At 36.0% G+C, this 20,075-nt stretch overlaps 1 protein-coding gene across 1 annotated transcript in view; it reads left to right on the forward strand.

The window, feature by feature from the left end:
- Positions 1 to 15,881, forward strand: part of LOC111632023 (eukaryotic peptide chain release factor subunit 1-like) — a 45,871-nt gene extending 29,990 nt beyond the window's left edge. The window contains exons 5-11 of the mRNA XM_023376379.1: positions 5,192 to 5,382; positions 5,465 to 5,594; positions 5,682 to 5,837; positions 5,912 to 5,976; positions 10,166 to 10,238; positions 11,000 to 11,074; positions 15,649 to 15,881. Coding sequence (XP_023232147.1) covers positions 5,192 to 5,382; positions 5,465 to 5,594; positions 5,682 to 5,837; positions 5,912 to 5,976; positions 10,166 to 10,238; positions 11,000 to 11,074; positions 15,649 to 15,728 — 770 coding nt within the window. The 3' untranslated portion in view covers positions 15,729 to 15,881. The remainder of the gene's footprint in view (positions 1 to 5,191; positions 5,383 to 5,464; positions 5,595 to 5,681; positions 5,838 to 5,911; positions 5,977 to 10,165; positions 10,239 to 10,999; positions 11,075 to 15,648) is intronic.
- The last annotated feature ends 4,194 nt before the right edge of the window (positions 15,882 to 20,075 follow it).

A 20,075-nucleotide genomic window follows, 5' to 3' on the forward strand; every position in this document is an offset into this window, starting at 1 on the left:
ATCTTAAACTGTCTATTGATTTATTTTGTGATCCAATTAATATTGATATCAACTCTGTTGATCTTAAATATCAAATAGAATTATGCAACCTAGGCTGACCCATTTTTTACATCTCATGGAGTAACTGGAATAGAAATATTCAAATTTTTAGATAAAGAGAAATATCCAAAATTGAGAGATTTTGGACTTCAAATTGTGTCAATGTTCGGAAGTACATATATCTGCAAGTGTGCATACTCCGATATGAAATATATAAAGTCAAAATATAGAAACAGTTTGAAAGATTCCACTCTTGAAAATATAATTAGACTTGCCACAACAAATATTGATGTGGACATAAAAGATATTGTTGCTAAACAATTACGGCCACAATGTTCTCATTAATATATTACGAATATTTTAAAGTTTTCTTTTTAGTATAAATAAAATATTTTTTTAATATTCTTGGCCCCTGAAATGTTTGGTGAAGAAAATATGGCCTGCGGGCTATGATAAGTTGGACAGCGCTGTTATACAGCAATCCTTGTACACAGATTCTACCCAGTCAATTACCCAATATTTTCTTTAATGTCAATTTGTAACCAATAATCAACTATGTAATTTAAAAAAGTTTTTTTTTAAATATTATATGTATTGTTATGCATGATGTAATCATTATCTATCTTCCTTTTGTAAAGTGTAAGGACTGAAGAGAGGTCATTAGGACCCGAAATCATTTTCTCCATTGATAAAGCCTATGTTAACAACTGCTCTTTGTATGATGTGTTACTGAAAAAGCCAATAGCTTTTAATTCTTTAAAATCCACAACAAAACCAGTAATGGAATGTTTAATTAAATGAAACGATTTTGTTCATTATTTAATAAAAAAATTTTTGTCTTAGTTTTTAGGAAACTTTGCAGCATTATGTGATCTTGTAGCTGGCAACTAACTGGCATGCTTTTCTATTCTTTGTAAACATAGGTTGTTTTCTGAGAGAAGAGAACTTCAAAGTCTAAAATATATCATAATTGTATCAAATACTGTACATAAATTTGCAATTGTAATAGCAATTTGCACTTTGCAAGAAAAAATGTTTCAAAGTAAATTTTAGAAACCTCATTTTTTGACAATCACTCAATTGCTAGAGACTCATAGGAGTAAAATAAAAAGAAATTATTATAATAACTTTGTAATTTCTAAATTACTAAAATTTAGTAATTTTAGTAAAACATGTCTAAAAAAAATCTGTAATTTACCTTCAACAATTTAGTACATAAACTGCGAAAAGATGGATGCCATAGAATAAATATTCAAATTTTGTCAACTTGATTTTTTAAAAAATTTGAAAAATTAATGAAAATTGAATTTTTTTAATTGTAATATGTCCCAAAAAATATAATAATAATAAACTTTATTGTACTTATTTTGTACAAGGGGAACTTAAGATGTATAAATCAGTTCAGCATACTTTGTAAAATGTTTCATTTATTAAACTACTATATAGCTAATATCTGGAGACTCTAAATAGCATACAATACTTCCATAACTGCCAAATATCTGCCTGCAGAAAGGCTCCAGAACTGTACAGGATACAAAAAATTACTACCATTCTAAGTTTATTAATATCTAAATTAATATATCAATATTTCTGAAAAAATAATAATCAGTATTTGTTATATTTTAGTTATAAAATTAATGATTCAGCACGGTAATTTGCTTCATATAAACGATACAATGATGGAGACTGAGGTAAAGACAGATCACAACTTAACGAGGCATTATCCTATCTCATTTTAATTTTATGTAGGTGTAAGTCTGTACATTATCGACTGAACATTTCGACCAATTTGGGAAACTGAGTGTCTAAAACATATGAAGAACCAAACCATCCAGAAATTTTTAAGAGAAGCAAGCAAAGCTTAGTCTTTTCCTTTAAATAACTCTGTAAGTCAAAAGTCATAAACATTTCATTTCGTCCTAGGGTAGTCACAACAGTAAAAGCCAAAAATTTGATAGCGATTTGATACAACGGTAGCACAAAGGTAGCCTTCCAAATTCTTTGTAGAGTATAACTCCAAATATCAATCATTCTAATTTAAAGATACATTTAATAAAATAAACCTGGATTTTTTCAGTTCTGTCCAAATAATTTATATCCCAAATAGGCAGGAGATAACCATATATCTGGCCAACAATAGAATCAAATAAGGTCCCGAAAAATATATAATAAAACTGTATATACACTTTACAAAATAAAAAAAAATATAGCTTTTGAAAAAAGATTTTTTCGAAAATTAATTTATTTTACATTTTTTTAACCGATGGACTAGTTAATATATAATTATTAACTGATTCCGAGCATCGGCTCAAAAATTATAGTTATCGTACTCTTCCATGGCAGCAGGCTGCAAAATATGTTTCTGCAGTTTGTCCAGGACAACATTATTTACCAAAGCCATCCGGTAACACACACCAGATGTCACTAGAGAACAATATAGTACGAGGGTCGTCCCAGAAGTACCCGACCTGACATAGATGGCGGTACTTGTTTGAAAAAAAAAAAACGATTGTGTTCGAAAATATCAACCTTATGAAGCTTAAGTTTGAAGTTTGAAGACGTTACGTTGTATAGTATTTTTTTGGCAGCCATAAATAGTGAACAATCTCAGTGAATTTGTAAACATGGAAAAAAATTGTCATCGTTATGTGATACAATACTTTCATTTGAAAAGTTTCAGTCCAACCAATATTAAAGGTGAGCTAGATTCTACTCTGGGGGAGTCTGCTCCCTCGTTTACAACAATAAAATATTGGGTGGCAGAGTTTAAACGAGGCCGTACGAAGCTGCCAAGACGAACATCGTAGTGGTCGACCAAGTGAGGTGACCATGCCAAAAATGGTGAAAAAAATCCACAAAATAATATTGGATAACAGTCAACTCAAAGTGCAAGAGCTAGCAGACATGGTAGGAATTTCAAAAAGTGCTGTACATCGCATTTTAACTGAAAATTTGGACATGAGAAAGCTGTGCGCAAGATGGGTGCCGCGTTTGCTCACAATGGGACAAAAACAGCGTCGTGAGGATGTTTCAATCGAGTCTTTGGCAATGTTTCGCAGCAACAAAGCCGAGTTTTTGCGTCGATTCATAACCATGGATGAAACATGGGTCCATCACTTCACACCTGAGACGAAAGAACAGTCGAAACAATGGACTGAAAGGGGAGAATCAGCTCCAAAGAAGGCGAAAACAGTTCCATCTGCTGGCAAGGTCATGGCGTCAGTTTTTTGGGATGCGCCCAGGAAAAACAATCAGCAATCAAGTATTATGCGAACTTATTGCAGCGCTTGAGTGATGAAATCAAGAAAAAACGGCCACATTTGGCGAAAAAGAAAGTGTTGTTTCATCAAGACAACGCACCAGTTCACATATCCGTTATTGCGATGGCCAAAATCAATGAGTTGATTTTGATTTTGATCGTTCAAATTGCTTCCTCACGCACCCTATTCGCTTGATTTAGCCCCCTCGGATTATTTTCTCTTTTCAAACTTAAAAAAATGGCTTGGTGATGAAAGATTTGCCAAGAATGAAGAGGTGGAGTCTGCGGTTGATGGCTATTTTGAGTAGCTCGACAGTTCTCACTATAAACAGGGGATCGAAGCTATTGTACATTGCTGGAAAATGTGTATCGAGCTAAAAAAAGACTATGTCGAAAAATAAAGATATGTTTTACCAAATTTTTTGTGTCTTTGTTAGGTCGGGTACTTCTGGGACTACCCTCGTATTTGCCATTCCGATTATCTACACGAGCGTTATCGAACAGCATTACGATCGAGTTACTATGCGAGTTAGTTTGCAGCACGTATCGTTTATCATCAGATTATTTCCCCATAGTGAAAAAAATATGGTCATGTGGCAAAATTTGCACTACCCAACGGAACCTGGACAAACCTTTCGAACCACGGCCACCGGCACAAACATAAGAAACGACTGTTGTTTGAAGATTATTTTGTATGCATTTCTAAGGGTGCGTTTACTTCTGAGCTAATAGTGTTACTTCTGAACACTGGAAGTGACGTCATTAGCATGTGTATTCGTGCTTACATGCCGGTTCGAAAGTAAACGCGAACATTAACAAGAAATATGGCGGCTTCCTGCGAATAATAATGTCAAAGCTGCTATTTTAAATGTTACGTTACAGATAGAATCATATTGAATATTGAATTAGCGCAAAGCTCAACAGCGAACTAGCTAGCACTCCCCAAGGTCCTAGATTATCTAGTACTTTGAGCATTCCCAGCTTACTAATTCCGTTAAAAATGACGTCATACAACTGTAAAGTAAACGCCAGTGAGCGCGGTGCTCGGACGAAAGTACAGTATACAGGTTGAGCGTGCTGACAGTAAAATTAGCTCAGAAGTAAACGCACTCAAAAAGAAACAATCTCGAAAAACGGTTGGCCATTATTGGAGATTCAGTTCTATGAAATACCGTATTTACTCGCATATAAGACGAGGTTTTTATCAATTTTTCAATGCTTCGAAAACGGTCGTCCTATACGCGCGAGGAAGGATTCATTTCCTTTTGTATAATTTTTGTAACTGTGTATTCGCATTTTTTCCGGGTTCTCATCGTTTAGTGTTTAAAAACAAAAGTATTTTATCTAAGTCGTTTGAATCAGGAGTAAAGATGAATAGCAATAGGAAAAGCAAAGCTTTTGAATTGAATTCCGAAATTACACGAGAGCCGGATATAAGTTTTAATTCATTCCCACGTGAAAACAGATGATTATTTGGAAATCAGAATTCGAAGAAACTCAAAGTGTAATCGACGAAGAGTGAATTCGACTGTTAAGAATTGAAAGGGGGGGAAAAAGGGTTTCAGATTGTCCAGCTTTACGTGAACAAATTATGTTGTCGATTTTACAAGATTTTTCCTTGAAGTTTAAAATGCCAGTAATTTTTGCGAGACAATGTGTGCATTTACGTGCATTTGATATTTTATTTGTGATTAAACGAAATAAAATTAGAATTGTATTAATAAATCTAATTTTCTTTATTTTGATCTTTAAAGTCACACTTTGTCCTAAATGTGAGATCGTCTTATATTCGAGTAAATACGGTATTTCTAAAAAATGTGAAATAGCATCTTTACGTATCTCTCCAAAAATTTGCAACCTAAATCAATCAGTTTAATAAAATATCTATTTTAGGACGTGGCGGTCAGTCTGCTTTGAGATTTGCAAGGTTAAGGATGGAAAAGAGGCATAATTACGTACGTAAAGTGGCAGAAGTTGCGACGCAGTTATTTATTACTAACGACAAACCAAACATAGCCGGATTGATTCTAGCGGGTTCTGCCGATTTTAAAACAGAATTAAGTCAGTCGGATATGTTCGATCCAGTAAGTAGTCCAGTTTCTTCCTACGATTACTTGACGGCATTTTGTTTGATAATTATTAGGAAGCATTTTTTTTGTTTTTTAGAGGTTACAAATTAAAGTTTTAAAGTTAGTAGACGTTTCGTACGGTGGAGAAAATGGTTTTAATCAAGCCATTGAATTATCTGCAGAAATTCTTTCTAGTGTTAAATTTATTCAGGAAAAAAAACTTATCGGTAAGAATGATTTGTTAATTTTTCACAATAGAAATTATGCATTAAATAAACTAAAATAATTTAAAATTTGTACGTATTTACTTACAGGGCGTTATTTTGACGAAATATCGCAAGATACTGGGAAGTATTGTTTTGGTGTAGACGATACGTTAAGAGCTTTAGAAATGGGCTCGGTGGAAATTCTTATAGCTTGGGAAAATCTAGACATAGTTCGTTATGTATTAAAAAATCATACTACGGACGGTAAATATTTAAATTCTCGAAAATGTACAGTACATACTGTACCGTATACGTTACCATTATTATTTTACTTTTAGAGGAAAAGATAATACATCTTACGCCGGAACAAGAAAAAGACAAAACGCATTTTACGGATAAAGAAGTAAGTTTTAAATCATTTGTTTTAATAATAGTATTACAAATTCGATGGTTAAAATTTATGATTTATAGAATAGATGTAGTAGTCGTAACGAGCCGAGTTTCCGAGTAACAAACGAATAGTCAAAATTTGTTTTGTACCAATCGAAAGAACACGTGCCGATTAATCGGATAGGTGAAAGAAAACATTGATTTTTCGTAAAGCGAAATTAATCCGTATTTGCTGGAAACGTTAATTGCGTTAATGTTAGGAAATTTATTGGAAATGTTCGAAATTTGTCACGAGTTGGGTGTCGTGGGAAGAATTGATGATACTCGATCAAATTCTTGCCCGATGGTAATGGAGGATTCGGTCTCGATGACGTAATTGCGAGTTTTTGCTCTTCTAATGTTAAATTTTTCGTTACCATAGGATTACATATGCTTCTAGACTCGCGTTAAAATTCGATAAATGTAATACTGTAAAATAAGCTATATTTTAGTTATATTTATATATTTCAAAGTGGGAAAATAACAATTGTTTGATTTGTAGATATAATTTTCGTATAATAACTCTTATTACAAAGTGTTTCAGTATATTTTAAACAATCTGTAAACAATAGTTAGACGATATATGTTTTAAAAAAATTATCAATCCTAATCGTTACTTTGTATTTTTTCGTTTCGAAGAACTTATTATACATTACAATAATAATAATCTTTATTCATAATAAGGAATCCTTGTTACAGGGGGAATTGATTAAAATACAAAAACATAAATAGTAAATAAATACAATTAAATTAGTTAATTAATTATATATATCTATATAAAAGTAATGGATTAATTGAACATATAGTTATTTCATATAATGGATATTCAAATCATTAATGATTTGATTAAAGAAATTAGCAATTTTGTACATATTCATTTTTGATAAATTGCCCAACTTGGATCTATAATCAGATTCATTGTTTGAAGAAAATATGTTTAGAGTTTGAAATTTTTGATAATTTTTCAAAGCAGTACAGTCTCTGAGCAGATGAAGTGCAGAGAAATTGTTGAAATTACAGCAATAACATGATTTAGAAAAATCAATATAAGTATCATTTACACGTATAGAGATATACACGTTGAGATGTTCCGAAAGTCGTTTCTTAATTGTATCACGTTCGTAGTTGACGTGTGTACAGCACTTAACAGAAAGAACAGTCAGAATTGTCAGACAAGTAAATTCCGCCGGATAATCATTTTTAATTCTGCCGTTCAGTATATATAGTTGTAATTGATCCATATATTCTAGTAATTGAATCCTATTTTGTTATATTTTTTGTCTTTTGATTTACGAATATTTTTAAATCGATAAATTAGGTCCCCTTATTCCATATCCATTTTTTGAGTTATTCCCGCATTTAAATCTCCTATTATTATAATATAATAATAAGCATTTAAAATCTGAAGTTGATCTGGAGGGATATAAACTAATATAATGGCTATTAATCTGTTTAGCAAAAACTGTAAATGTGGATTAGTAATTTGGATTAAGACTGATATACAATTATCAATTTTCTGTATATTCTTAATTAGACCTATATTTTTCTTGATGAATAAAACTTAATGCATCATATGGACGACCGGGCCCAACTGGTTTATGCACCACGGTTGATATAAAAGTAAATTCCATATAATTATTTTTTAATCCTTCATTTGGCAAAGTCAACCAGGTTTCCGTTAGACCCATTATATCGGTATTATTTAATAAATGTTTAATACAATATTATCAACTTTTTTCGATAAGCCATTACAATTCCAATTTATTGTGTTTAGGTAAGACGTTTCTTGATTTTTATTGTAATCAGTTTCATTATTGAGTATTTGACAATTATCAGAATTGTTTAAGTCGTGTATTTTAAAAATTCCTATGCGTATACCAATTGATTTATTAAGAAACTGCAAGTTACTTTTTTCTGTTTGATTAGAAGAAAATCATCTCGTAATTTAACCTATATATTTCGTTTTTTTTTTTTTTAAATTGATATAGTAAGGTAATAAAGCTTTTCTTCTCTTACGAGAATTAACAACCAAATCTACAGACATGTTTAAATTTGCATGGTCCCAATGATTTATTTTGTTTTTGTTTATTGAAGGTGATCATTATTTTATTTCACAATTGATCAGATTTTAAAATTAAACATTTGATATTAATCTTTGAATTAGGAATATTACGATTGATTTTATTTCTTCATCCATTTTGCATGGAATATTTAGTGAATGATTCAAAAAATTCAATATGTCCTCTTCGTTCCCGTCAGTAAATATTTTCGAGTGATCATATATTATTAAATTATTATTATTTAATATATTATGCATTGCATCAATCTTAAATTGAAGCAGCTCATTCTCATTTTTTAAATTTTTAAGTTCGGATTCGAATTTATCTTTTCTATCTGTAATAGTATGGAGTTGACCAGTAAAGTCACTAATTTCATTATGAATAGTTGTAATTTCTTTGCGAATTAAAGAAAATTTTCATAAAGACTTTCTATTTTTTCATTACTAGAAATAATCAAATCAACTATCTTCGTCCAGAGAAGTGAAGTTGTAGTGTCAGATAATTCCATATTTGAAGTTGCAAATGAAGGATTCAAAGTAGGATTTTCACTTACCGAAGTAGTCGATTCCACTCTTCGTGGTTGAGTATATTTGGTAATCAAGTTGTTTTCACCTTCAGCTGGTTTAGTGTTGAATGAATATTGCGTAGTTCGGTTTGTTGGAGGTCTACCTCTTTTGGTTGGAGTTTTTTGAAGAGGATCTGGGTTCGGCTCAGTTCCGGACATTAGTAGTAATAATTGAGTAAGTTTTAAATTAAACATTATAGAAACAAAACCAGCAAATACAAAATGGGCAGTTAGGGGACGGGAATAGTTAGCAACATGGGTTTTTTTTTTAAAGAACCAGACACTGTTTGTGGTTGCATATCAGGGAGCGCCGCACGGCGCACGGAACTGTATTCGAGTGAGAGGTGTTTTTGATACTTAAAATGGCGATGTTTTCATTACAAGAACAACGCGTAATCATTCGTTATCTGCACTTGTGTGGAGTGACACCCACCGAAATTCATTGCCAGTTGAGTGGCACATGCAGTGGCCCTACCATAGGGCGAACGGAGCAGCCGCTCCAGGAGCTAAGTCCTAAGGAGCGCCTCAGTGGCAAAGAAAATTAAAGGAAAAATTATTTTTTTTCACTTTTCGATATTTTAATTGCAAGCGTGTGGCCAGTATGTGAATGGCCTTATCTGTTGAGACGCGTGGATCGAGTGCGTGTGCGGGGTTCCACCCTCGGGCGCCATAATAGGATCTTGCTCCATCCTAAAGCTCATCGGGCCGGCACTGGACACATGCAGTGATGGTGTCATGGGTGTGAAAAATGTGTGTTCGTGGGTGCGACAGCTCAAAGAAGGGCGAACATCGCGTGGCAACGAACCGAAACATCCTTGCCCACGCACCAGCCGATCTGACAACATGATTGCGCGCGTGAAGCAACTTGCTCCATACGCACAATCATGTTGTCATCACGAATTGCTTCCAGCATTGCGAGAGAAACGGCCGAAAAAGGCTGCACGTGTGCTCTTCTATCAAGACAATGCTCCAGCGGACGATGTTAACACAGGAGTTTCTTCGTGAAAACAACTTTAAAGTGGTTTTTCATGATCCCTAATCACGTGACCTTGCTTTTAGCGATTTTTGGCTTTTTCCAATGATGAAGGACACAATCCGTGGTCGCACATTTTCCAGTCGTGCCTGTGCTCTAGCATCAGCGATTTTCCAGTGGTCAAAACAGACCCCTAAAGAAGCGTTCACAGCGGCACGATGTCATGGTGTCGACGTTGTATGTCTGGAGGGAGATTATGTTGAGAAGTTTCAATTTACGTAAGTATTTTGCCAGAAAAAAAAATGGAGACCTTAGAACTTGAATGCACCACGTATTAGTTACTTTGTTTTACGTGAAATAAAATGGAATATTTTTATATAAAATTCCCAGATAGTTTTTTTAAATCAAAATGTCAGAAATATCGTTAGGTTTTTCATTTCAACTATTACTTGCGGTTAGCAATTCAGGAATTTGAATGTTTGATTATTTCAAAAAATTAACTTAAATTATTCGAAGTATTTTCGTAACGTATACGGTATATTAAACGACGAATTATATTTTGCAGACCGGTGTAGAATTGGAATTAATAGACTCCATGCCACTATTGGAATGGTTAGCAAACAATTATAAGAATTTCGGTGAGTAAAAAATTCGTTATTATAATTCATACATTTTAAAACAAATTAAATTTACCGGTTTTTATTTAGAAATAAATCGGGATCTTCCGATATTTGTATAATTGCCCGATAACGTTTTTTAGTTACGTCTTTGCGATATTAGCCAGAAATAGGTCGACCGTTTTGTGTTAGTAAACTAAATTATTCGGTGGAGAATACATTTTGCCGCGCAAGGTTAAACAATCCGAAAAAATCGTTCGACTATTTATTATTAAACGAACTATTTATTCATTTACGTTTAGACGGGTTAAATTTCGTACGGATATTTAGTCTTTCCGTTTCGGATGGTTTTACGCAAGTTTTGTCGTTTTCGACGTCTCCACTATTAAATTTTGCACCCGAAATCTATTGGAACCAAAGGACGTAGCACAAACCGGCAAGGATTGCGCGTCGTCCCGTAAGATTGGAGAGAGATTTCGGATAATCTGTTCTTTCCGCACGGTAGAATAATTATAAAGGCCGGATTCGACTTTGGCACAAATTAAAAATCGCGATAAAATATTTTAAAGGAGAAATTTATTTAAATCTGGGCAAATACACCGGAAAAGGTCGACTGAGATTTACCTTTATAAATTAGTATTAAATATTTTCTACTGTACAGGATCCGGTAAATTGATGAAAGTTACGGTTTAGTTTTTAATTTTACGGACGATTTATAATTAAACAGACGGATACGTTTTCGGTGGCGTAAAAGTTTGAAAAATAAAGGATTGTATTTTCAGGAGCGACTTTGGAAATTATCACGGACAGATCGCAAGAAGGCTCTCAGTACGTCAAAGGTTTCGGAGGAATCGGAGGTAAATAATAACTGCGGACTGCCCGTTTTACCGACATCCGTAACGCCGGCGGTTAAAAGGGGAAAATAAGACATTTAATTCGGTACTTTGGGTTTGCCCGGGGGGAGCGGCAAAAACAAAGTCCGGAGACGGATGGCGACTCCGCCGGCGTAATTACTTTTAATGGCAGCGCCCGCCATATTTTACGTTCGGCGGGGCAGCAGCGGCCTTCGACTATCCGGGCCAATACGGCACCATGGGCTCGTTTCTACCTACGTTGTTACCAAGTGGTGCGACAATTGGCGAGAAATGAGCTTTTACGTAGCGCACTTCGATTAGACCCAGAATAGACGCGTAAACATTTATCGAAGACGATATTATTTTTACCACCTTTCTAAATGCAATACTAAAAAACTGATAGACTATAATTGTCTCGATATCGATACGTGGCGTGAAAACTAGGCCGCCCGGCGCCGAGGCAAATAGTTGGCGCGATTAAAAGTAGTTAAGACCGGCGGTAAGGGACCGTCCATAAATTACGTAAGGTATTTTGGGGTGGGTGGCGGTCAAGGATTTCTTACTCGGGTAGGGGGGGTTAATAGATCTCGTCTTACGTAATATTCTTATTTTTGACAAGACTATATCTTGTTTATAAAATCGTACTGCCGTTTTTTTATTACCAGCATAGAGGTATGAATATGTTGAGAGTTGATATTTGGGATATATGTATATATCCCAAATATCATATTTGATATATGTTGAGAGTTGATATTTGGCACATAGTATTAGGTGCCCAAATCATTTGCGCATAAAAAATCCAGACTCTTAGGTAGTCAGGGGACAGAGAACAGAGTCAAAATAAAATCTAAAATGGCGACTCTCTTCTACAAACAGGCAAAACAGCCACCTCACCCCACCGAAGTTAGGCAGGGGGAGAGTACCACCCACAATCATTCTAAAAAGTGAACTCTGACCTTAGGACTGAACACGCAGTTTCTTCTATGTTAATTAAATAAAATTTGTAATCTAATTCTGTAAATTTGGGAGTGCCTCAAATATGACGTTAAAACAGTTTTATATCGTTACAAGTGAGTTTTTTTAACATTATCTAGTATAGTAAAATCGTGGGACCGATAAAAATTTGACGTTGTATTAGGGTTGTCGTTACATCCGATGACGTTATAATCGGATTAAACTGTATAGTGTTTGTGCAAAATAAAAAAAATAAAAATAATTTCGGGCGTACAATACAGGACATCCAATTTTCAACTCGAATGTTGAGTGTTGAAGTCAACAATTTGACGTCATCAACGACGTTCCAACTCGAGTACGAAGTGCTTAGTTCCCATAATTCCATTCTCAGCAAGATGGATTCCATTCAAATGTCGTACCAATTACCCACAATTCATTGGAAAGTGGCAGTCAACATGTCTGTTGACTGCTACTTGTGTGTGTTTAGACAGCACTGATAACAGCGCAACTTCAATGTTGAAAAAAGGAACGATTTTTAACGAACGTTGAGAACAACGCTGAGTCAGAGTTGAAAATTGGAATGTCCCAATAGCCACGATTATTTTTTTCGAAAACGGGAAATTTTCGTTACGTATCGACAAAAATTCAACCCGGGCTGACACGCAACTGAGAGAAATTTCGAAATTGGATAGGTTAATTTCATCGAAAATGCAACGTGGCCGGCGAAGTTTGAACGATCGCGGCCAAAAGCAGCGATACAGTACCAAATAAGATTGGAGAATGAGAACGAGACCCGCCTTGAGCGTCAAAGTGATTCCGCTTAGTAGTGAGTCTCCGAGACATAGTCTTGTCCCAAACAAGGCCTTGCCGGTTTTACTTGTTATTTTTTTATCTGAATGAGTGGTGGAGTTTTGAATTTGGCTACAATTTGGCCGTTTCTATTAAGAACGCTGTTGTACTAAAGCCATCTCGTATGACGTGATAAAATAATAACGCTAGCAGACTCATGCTCTACAGGTTATTTTCATGGGAGAAAGGCCGTGTGGTGGTCTTTCTCTATTTTTTTTATTAGAATAAGGGCACTATTCCTATGGGTGTATAACATTAAGAATACTGTACATAAACCAAAATACACGATACAAAGTACTGTAAACATAAAATTAGTATTCGGCTTTTAGTGAAAACTAAAATGTAAAACTAGATATTAGAAATTATAAATAGTCTTTTCTTCCATGTTTTTTGAACACAATTGTAAAAAGCATCAAACAGTGGCTTCTGAACAAGCTTATCCAGTGGACGTGGCCACCTGAAACCAAGCGTAAAGATTTCTAATTTCAGAATAAGTGTATGTTGATTGTAAATTGGACAATGATAGATCACATGGTCGCCATTGTCTAGGTTTTCTGTAGAGCAAAAGCAAGAGACAGTTCTGCCCGGTAGCTTCATCGCCAGGTAGCTTCTAAAATTATCATGCTCAGTAAGTAGTTGAACAGTAGCAAATGTTAAATCTGTAAATGGCGATGAGGACCTGCATTCAACACTAGGAAAATAAAGTCTTGTTATTCTACCAGTTTTACTGCTCAACCATTGTTGATTCCACTTTTTCATAGCGTTGTCATGAATATAATTTTTAAGGTTGCTACGTGAGAGAGGGATGTGAGTGTAGTCCGAGTCAGTGTCCTTTGCAGCTGACTTAGCCTCAAAGTCGAGTTTTTCATTTCTAAGTATACCAGAATGGCCAGGAAAATATATAAAAGTTATCTTATTTTCAAGATGTTTAATATGGTGCTGGATATATGTGATTTTATTGCTATTGCAATTAGGATTTAATAGAGCTTTTAGGACAGACTGAGAATCACAGTAAATGTTGATAGACAGAGTTTTGTTTGGTAGTGAAGTTGCACTGAACAGCTTGGCAGTCAGCATCTTCAGCTTGATAGAACAAGTGTGTAGTATTTGTACCTTCTAACATATTTTGGGAAAATATGTCAGCTTGAAGGAAGATACAGATACTTGAGCCGACATGAAGGGAGTTTTTAGACCCATCTGTGTAGATATTAATGTCTGCATGATTATCCATGGAAGAAGCAGATGACACCAAATAACCTTGTTTACAGGATGATTAGAGATAGTGGGGTAATTGCAATGTGGTAGCATATGAACAGCCGTAGATAGAAGTAGAGACCGTTGTTGAGCCTTGACGTTTGTAGTTCTGATGTAGTAGTTTAGAACCTTTTCTACAATACATAGTGGCAAAGGAAGGAGCTCTGCTAGTATCAGAGGCATTAGTAGAAACAGTTCTGCAGCACTTTGAAATTCTGATGGCAAACTGCCCCCTTGTGGGAACAATAAAATCAAAGGAACCATACCCCTACTCGCGACCCTTCGCGAGATATAAGCCCCTGAAAATTCGCCTACGTTATTTCTTGTCACGTGACACCGTGGTCAAAAGGGAGTCTACCACGCGAAAAAAATTAACGCGCGCTCGCGCACACTCGGGGGTCGCCGTCCCGCTCATTCGCAGGGCAAATTGTGGCAAACAGGTGGTCACGTGACCCGTAGAATTTTCGGAGGGCTATATCTCGGGAAGGGTCACGCGTAGGAGTATGGTTCATTAGACATTGTTCGCACAGAGGAGGTCGCCACCCCTTTATTCGGAGGGTAAATCTTACCGTCCCAATCGCGTCATACGGATCTATATTTCTACCTATTAAACATTCTATAAATACTTTAAAATAGTTTAATTTATTTATTTACCTTCGCTTGTAAACCTCGATTTTAAATGCATCCGCCATTTTTCAACAAATTTCCCGTGAGTCAATGCGCGACGTTCACTGAGTCGCGGGATGTTTAAACGTGTGGCGCAAGGTTAATCAAGGCATATAATAAGGCAAGGTAAGATATATAATGATTATTTATACCAATAATAAATTCCTATTACAAATAAAAATAATTTATTGTTAATTTAAAATCATCGCTGGAGCGCCTCTAGTGCCCATTTTTGGCATACTGCTACGTGGACGGATACACGTTCAATGGGTTATATATATATATATAGAAGATAATGTTTTACTATATCGCCCAGAAAATTGTTTTCGCCGCCAAAATATAAATTGTTTCTAATCGCCCCCTCAACATGGAAAAACGCCCACTTGGGGCGATATCGCCCCCGTTGAGAAACAGCTAGTCGATCTGTCAGTTTTTTGCGTCCTTTTGTGAAAATTAAAATTAATCAACGTCATAATATTCATTTTTATATTAATGATAATAATAATAATAAAAAGGTTGCGAATAATTAAAAATAAAATTTTTAAATTTGTTCACATAAAGTCTTTTATAAATAATAGTACATATTAATTAACTAATTAATAATGATATATTTTGAACCTAAGGTTTTTCGGGTTTCATAAAAAAAATTTTTTTTGTTAAAATCTTTCTATAAAATCGTGCCTAAATATTACATAAGATAGGGAAGGGGATCAGAGAAAATATTGCGGTTTCTTACACGGGTGGATGGGGTCTAGAATGGCCAAAATCGCCCTTACGTAACTTATGGACGGCCCCTAATTACTTTTAATGGCGCGACAGAGTGCGGACTTAACGAATGGTGGTTGTATTTTCAGGAATACTGAGATACAGAGTGGACTTTCAGACGCTGGAAGCTCTGGACGGCGTGGACGACTTCGACCTGGACGATTTGTAACTCCATTTTTGTACGGCGGACGACAAAATTCGGCCCGGCAACGGAGACCACCCGACCTACTCGGAGCGCCCGCCCGGGCCTCTGCTCTTTTATAAGAAGGACCCGGCCGCGCGGGCCGGCTCGATAATAAAATGGTGCAATCGTTTCGTTTAACTCTCGTTGCTTCCCTTCTTCGGACTCCGCGGTTGTTATACCCCAGTCGTCTGCACGTTTTAACTTTCGATTTATAAAAAACGCTCGGCGGCCAAAACGTACTTTTTAAAGTTAAGGAAAATCTCCAATTTACATCTTTCTCTGTTAAAAATTCGACGCTCCCGTGCATAAAAAATTATAGAAGAAATATGGGTACGTTTCCGATAACTGGGTGCCAGTTATTTTTACGAAATCGATATTTTATTTCGTAATTCACACATGTTTAATATTACAATGAATATGTTTATACACGTGTATAAACATATTTATAATTGAACGAAAGTGTCCAGTTAACGGAAAAGTACCAAAATATGTTTGAGTGGGTCTCAGACCTACTAATAAGGGGGACGAAGCGTCCGTATTTTTCTGGGGTGGGAGTTAAGCCAGAGACAAGAAATATTCTACGGTCTATAAGTTAAAATTCGCCGTGGCCCTCCCGCTGGCACGTGATTTATGGCGCGATTTGTGTTTATCGGCTTCTTTACGTTCATTCTAATTAAGGCGTATTCGGTTCTCTTCTTTCCGTGTCTGAGACTCGGTTGCGCTTAAATAACTTTAAAGACGGCCATTTTCGCCCGCGGCCGCGCCGGCGAAACTTAGACGAGATGGGACGACGCGCGTGGATGTCTTTAAATTAAAGTTAAAATCGAACCACGGTTCGACGTTGCTTCGTGCCCATATAATGAAGGTTTGTTTGTTTAGTTATAGCAACGCAACACTTAGACGATCTGACTAGGGGGTGCCTTCCGGGAGGTCTTTTTAAGGGAAACTGGCCCATATTTAGGTGTTACAGACGTGGAGAAAACTCCACGTGGCCAGCCCGTCCGAGCGAGGCGCGAACCCACGACCGAATTCCCAGTGTTCAGGGTACGAAGACCACTGGGCCACTGGTGGGCCGTATATCGAACAGAAAATTCTCTTTTACTGGTTTTCGGTAGAAAGCCAATTAAGAAAAGTAGATTTCCCAGTTAAAGATTGCAAAGAAGGTAGACTACTGTATAAGCGATCCGTCATTTCTGGGTTTAAGCCGTGACTTATTTGTCCTACTACTGTATATGTAAAAAAAAAGACGCATCGAAAAACATTACGGTGCTTTAGTTTTATTTCTATTCTCGTTATTACTTTAAAGTTTTAGTAATTATAAACTTACTCCGGCTTTTTGCAAATGAATCTTTTATTCCGGAAAGTTTTATATTTTTTTTATAATCGCGGGTAAGTACTGTAATATCGAAAGCTAAACGCGTTCAGCGGGTATATTAACTTCGTTATTAAATGTGGGCACGTTTCCAAACTAATAGAATTTTCCTTGGACAAGAATACAGATCCAAACGTGAATCGAGGTTCAACTATCATCATTGGAGAAATTGTTTTCCAAACCAGTATTTCCAAGAAACCCATCATGTTAAAATTAAGGTATTTCTTTTTTCTTTCAATATTTGCATAGTTATCAATACGAGAATGAATTACATGCATTTACAATTAGAAACAAGTAATGATACGAGGTGATTCCATTTGTGTCATATAATCAAATTAAAAACATTGACGTTTTAATTTTGGTTTTTTGAACTCGTTTTATATTTATTAGTGGTGTAACGAATATTCGGTTACTACTCGGTATTCGGCCTATTTTTCACTATTCGGCCGAATACCTAAAAGCAGGAGTAATAAATAACAAAAACACAGTAAATTAATCATTTTGTTATTTAGATTTAATGTTATCGAGTTAGTGTTGTTTATTTATATTTATTTTATTTTGTGCATGTTAAAGTTACATGCACAAAATAAAAAAGAAAATAATATTAGTCACATGTATTCACAATTTATAATTACAAAGATCAGCACAAATACACGTCTATCGTTGGAGAATCCTCGCACATCTGAGAGTCTGACCCTGCCTATCCTTTTTAAGAACTCGTCTTTGCTCTTCCCTTTCTTTTTCCTCTATCGCTCTAATCCACGTATGTCTGTGCATACATCATAATACGCGCTCACGATACTTTCGATTCGTCACTTTTCCGTCGTAGAGTTCCCATTTTACAATTACGTGACAGCATTTTACAATTACGTGATAACGGAGAAAAGAGACAGATAGGACGTCGATATAAGTTACAGTTATGATTTCACAGATTCGAGACAGCTTGATAGTCCGAACGGCCTCAGGCTTTCGCCCGTGCACGCTAAGTGACTTTCTTTACAAGCATTTAGCTTTCCGAAGTCTATGACAACATTTGTTTGGCATTGGCGGCCGCGAATTTCGTGCCAATAAGCTGCCTCGACTTGTTCGATTATGTTATCAACTCAATTTCTTATTTATTTTCACTTCGCGGTCCTTCTCTGTTCTTTTTCCGTTATTTACACGTGTAGGTCATTTCATTGTTATTCACATTTGATATCATTATTTATCACATACTTCCATGACACTCTTGTCTGTCCGCTACAACTGCCAAGAATTAACGCGATTGGCGAAGTGTAGTGACAGCGGGCCAATAGAGAGCGGGATCCTTGCCATAATGCGGTTTGCGCGCCAATTTTCGTACGTGCGTTAATCAAGCCGAATAGTTTGGCCGAATATTCGGCCACACTCCTGGCCGAATATACTATTCGTTACAACACTAATATTTATACATATTTAAATAATTTGCTAGCAAATTGAACACAGTAAATTTATAAAGCAACATATAATCAAGTACTTTAGTGGAATGTATAATAATATAATGTTTTTAATACCTTTTTTGCCAAGGTATTGTTCATTCGGGAACGAATAAAATTTTGTACCTGGCGGCGCAGTAATATAGATAACACTACAACCGACCACACAACAGTTATTTTTTGAAGTTTTGTGCGGCAGAAAGCTGTGGTTTGTTATCACAGGAAGAAAACAAGCACTGCGTTTCAGTACATATACAAGCCAAAGACGCACGTGTTTTCCCGAAGCAGTTTTCTTTGCCTGCGTACAGGTGGCGCTCAACTCAGTTACACTAGCTCTATATTAGCAGCCCAACGAGATTCGCTGGTATCGGGCGGCCGTAAACTATTACCCTGAACTCGGTTTCTACTGTACTATTTTAGATGCGAGAAATCAAACATATACTTAGACCAGGAGTGGCCAACAGTTTTTGCTCCCAGGCTGAATTGGGAAGAAAACTTTTTTCACGGGCCGAACCAGAGGCTGCCCTAGGAAGATTTTGAGGTGATGCGAGATCTCTGGGGTCACCCCGTAGAGACTAAATTGTACATAGAGATTAAAGATACATTTTTCACATTATCATGCGTTATCAACATTCTAAAATTCTGACACCAAAAAATAAGGTCAACAACTCACTGTGCGTTTAGAGTTAACTCGCAATTACAAATCTCAAGTACTGTACATCGTAGAATGTTGATAGTTAGGCTTATTTACGGTAGGCGGAAAGGCCGCAGTTCCTAGGTATCGGCCATACTCCTCCTTTACCTTTATCCGCCCGGTGTTTGCCCAAAAGATGTAACTCCGTAGGCGAAAATGATGGAGAAAAATCGAGAGGGAAATTTGGGAATGGAGGTGTTGAATAGAATCTGATCTTTTTGCGTCGCTGGAGATATATTCATGCCACATTGTTTATACGCGTCGTACCCGAGAACTACCGGAGTTCGAGATCTTACTACCCAAGAAAAACTCGGATAAACAAATGGCCTTCGCATGGATGTACAATTACAAAACTTATTTTTTATAACGGTTACTACATGCTTCGTTTTGGTAAACACTAAATTTTACCTACAATTCCCGAAAGTTATAGTTATAAAAGCTATTTAGGACTTTATGCATCATTCTGGATAGTGTTGCCACCTTTTCAAAATAGCTGACCCGGACGGCAGGTGAGGTTTGTTCGAACAGGAGTTCCTGACGCATGCGCAGTGTTATTTTGCAATGCGAAGAATAATGTGCAGTGCATGCCGGTTCTAAATCCGGCATGCAGTTAGGGACTAGGAAACCTTGGGTAGGAGTAACGTAAGTAACTAAATTAAGAAAAAACAACTGCAGATGACTTTGCTCTATTGGATATTGGTGACGTGTACGAATACGAATCGTAGAAGCAAAAAAAAGGGGGGGCGACAGGTTGCGCACGATATTCCCGGAAAAATTAATAGTTCACCCGGACAGCGAGTCGATTCCCGGAC

This window comes from Centruroides sculpturatus, unplaced genomic scaffold (genome assembly GCF_000671375.1).
Source record: "Centruroides sculpturatus isolate CEXI.00-Female unplaced genomic scaffold, Cexi_2.0 scaffold72, whole genome shotgun sequence".
In the NCBI taxonomy this organism is placed as follows: Eukaryota; Metazoa; Arthropoda; class Arachnida; order Scorpiones; family Buthidae; genus Centruroides; species Centruroides sculpturatus.